Source organism: Cebus imitator, unplaced genomic scaffold, assembly GCF_001604975.1.
Source record: "Cebus imitator isolate Cc_AM_T3 unplaced genomic scaffold, Cebus_imitator-1.0 Scaffold836, whole genome shotgun sequence".
Lineage (NCBI taxonomy): Eukaryota > Metazoa > Chordata > Mammalia > Primates > Cebidae > Cebus > Cebus imitator.
This window is the reverse complement of record NW_016108151.1, coordinates 44,811-47,709: the sequence shown is the minus strand read 5'-3', so window position 1 is coordinate 47,709 and position 2,899 is coordinate 44,811. Positions and strand designations below refer to the sequence as shown.

The window sequence follows — 2,899 nt, the reverse complement described above, 5'->3', positions numbered from 1 at the left end:
GCTCACTGCAACCTCCTCCACCTCCTGGGTTCAAGCAATTCTCCTGCCTCAGCCTCCCAAGTAGCTGGGACTACAGGTGCGCACCACCATGCCCATCTAACTTTTGTATTTTAATAGAGACGGGGTTTCACCATGTTGGCCAGATGGTCTCGATCTCTTGATCTTTTGATCCACCCTCCTCAGCCTCCCAAAGTGCTGGGATTACAGACGTGAGCCACTGCGCCCAGCCTATTTTAACATTTTTTAAAAATCAGTGAATTTAATTCACCATATTAACAGACTAAAAAAGAAAATGCCTATGAACGTCTCCACAGGTGCAGAAAAAGCATTTCGCAAAATCCAATATCCACTCCTGATCAAAACTCCTATCAAGCAGAAAATAAAAGGAAATTTCCTCAACCTGATTTAAAAAGCAACTATAGAAAAACCTACAGCTAACATCATGCTTAATGGTGAAAACTGAATGTTTTTCTCCTATGATTAGGAACAAGATGAGGATGTCTGCTTTCACAGCTTCCATTCAACATTCACTGGGGTTTAGCGAGCGCAAAGAAAAATACATTATCCATGTTGAAAAGGAAGTACAACTATCTTTATTTGCGAAAGACATGAGTATCTTTGAATAAAAACCTACAAAATCTATGAGAAAGCTCCTAAAGCAGATAAATTAGTTTAGCAGGGTCGTAGGATAGGTCAATGGGTAAATTATCAATTGTATTTCTATATAATAGCAATGAACATTCAAAATTGATTTTTTTTTTTTTGAGATGGAGTCTTGTCCTGTCACCTAGGCTGAAGTACAGTGGTACAATTTCGGCTCACTGCAACCTCCACTGCCTGGGATGAAGTGATTCCCCCGCCTCGGACTTTTTAGTAGCTGGGATTATGGGTGTGCACCACCATACCCAGCTAATTTTTGTATTTTTAGTAAAGAGGGGATTTCATCAAATTGGGCAGGCTGGTCTTGAACTCCTGACCTCAGGTGCTCCACCTACCTTAGCCTCCCAAAGTGCTGGGATTACAGGCGTGAGCCACTATGCTCTGCCTGAAATTTATGTTTAAAATGGCCATTTAAGAAAATTAAAAACAGATATTTCAGGATAAATTTGACAAACCTGTCCAAGACTTGCACTCTGACACTCTAAATATACCAAGCAAAATTAAAAAACTAAGCAAATGGACAGAGATATACAGTGTTCATGGATAAAATCAATGTTGTCAAAATGTCAGTGACTCCCAAACTGATCTATAGAATCAGCCCAATCCTCCGAATCAAAATCTCAAGACAATTCTTTTTTATTTTTTTTGGGAACGGACATGCTGATTTTAAAATGTGCATCAAAATACAAAGGATCTCTGGTGCCTGTGCTGCTGGAAATAAAGAAAAAAAAATACAAAGGATCTAAAATAACTAAAATCAGGCCTGTAATCCCAGCACTTTGGGAGGCTGAGGCGGGCAGATCACTTGAGGCTAAGAGTTCAAGACAAGACTGGCTAACATGGTGAAATCCTGTCCCTACTAAAGCCACAAAAATTAGCCAGTGTGGTAGCACAAGCCTGCAATCCCAGCTACTCGGGAGGCTGAGGCACGAGAATCACTTGAAACTGGGAGGCGGAGGTTTCAGTGAGCCGCGATCACACCATTGCGCTCCAACCTGGGTGACAGAGTGAGACTCTGTCTCAATAAACAAATAAATAGCTCTTCCCTTTTGCGGCCATCGCCCAAGCGGGAGCTGCCAAAATGAAGTTCAATCCCTTTGTGACTTCCGACCGAAGCAAGAATCGCAAAAGGCATTTCAATGCACCTTCCCACATTCGCAGGAAGATTATGTCCTCCCCTCTTTCCAAAGAGCTGAGACAGAAGTACAACGTGCGATCCATGCCCATCCGAAAGGATGATGAAGTTCAGGTTGTACGAGGACACTGTAAAGGTCAGCAGATTGGCAAAGTAGTCCAGGTGTACAGGAAGAAATACGTAATCTACATTGAACGGGTGCAGCGGGAAAAGGCTAATGGCACAACTGTCCATGTAGGCATTCACCCCAGCAAGGTTGTTATCACTAGGCTAAAACTGGACAAAGACCGAAAAAAGATCCTTGAACGGAAAGCCAAATCTCGCCAAGTAGGAAAGGAAAAGGGCAAATACAAGGAAGAAACAATTGAGAAGATGCAGGAATAAAAGTAACCTTATATACAAGCTTTGATTAAAACTTGAAATGAGGAAAATAAATAAATAAATGAAATAAAAGAACTGAAATGACCATGAAAAGGCCGAACAGCAGTGGACTACTTATTCTGGTTGACATCAGGATTTATTATAAAGCTACAGTGAACACCGTACAGTGCTGGTATAAAGACACGCAAACAGATAAATGGGTCAGAATACAGCGCCCAGAAATAGATCTGCACGCATGTGGACAACTGATTTTCAACCAAACTGCCAAGGCAATTAAGAAGAAAAAGCCATCTTTTCAACAAATGATGTTGGAGCAATTGGATAGCCGTAACAATGAACTCCAATCCTTACCTCTCGGGACATACAAAAGCCAAATGAAAATGGATCACAGGCCTAATGGAAGACATAAAGCTATAACAACTTTTAAAAGAAGACGTAGGTGAAAATCTTACTGATCTTGAGTTTAGCAAAGATTTATTAAACACAAGATACAAAACGCTATTAAATAAAAAAAGAGGCCGGGTGCGGAGGCTCACGCCTGTAATCCCAGCACTTTGGGAGGCCGAAGTGGGCGGATCACAAGGTCAAGAGATCGAGACCATCCTGGCCAACAGATCGAGACCATCCTGGCCAACATGGTGAAACCCCGTCTCTACTAAAAATACAAAAAATTAGCTGGGCGTGGTGGCGCACGCCTGTAGTCCCAGCTACTCGGGAGGCTGA

The 2,899-nt window shown here is 42.0% G+C and overlaps 1 protein-coding gene across 1 annotated transcript; it reads left to right on the top strand.

Moving 5' to 3' along the window:
* The first annotated feature begins 1,699 nt into the window (after positions 1-1,699).
* Positions 1,700-2,224, top strand: LOC108297749 (60S ribosomal protein L26-like). The gene has a single exon (XM_017520439.2). It carries the CDS (start codon positions 1,742-1,744, stop codon positions 2,177-2,179), a length of 438 nt encoding a protein of 145 aa, XP_017375928.1. The 5' UTR covers positions 1,700-1,741; the 3' UTR covers positions 2,180-2,224.
* The last annotated feature ends 675 nt before the right edge of the window (positions 2,225-2,899 follow it).

What these genes read in the sequence shown, in the direction of transcription:
- LOC108297749 (XM_017520439.2), top strand. Translation starts at nt 1,742, where the DNA reads ATGAAGTTCAATCCCTTTGTGACTTCCGACCGAAGCAAGAATCGCAAA.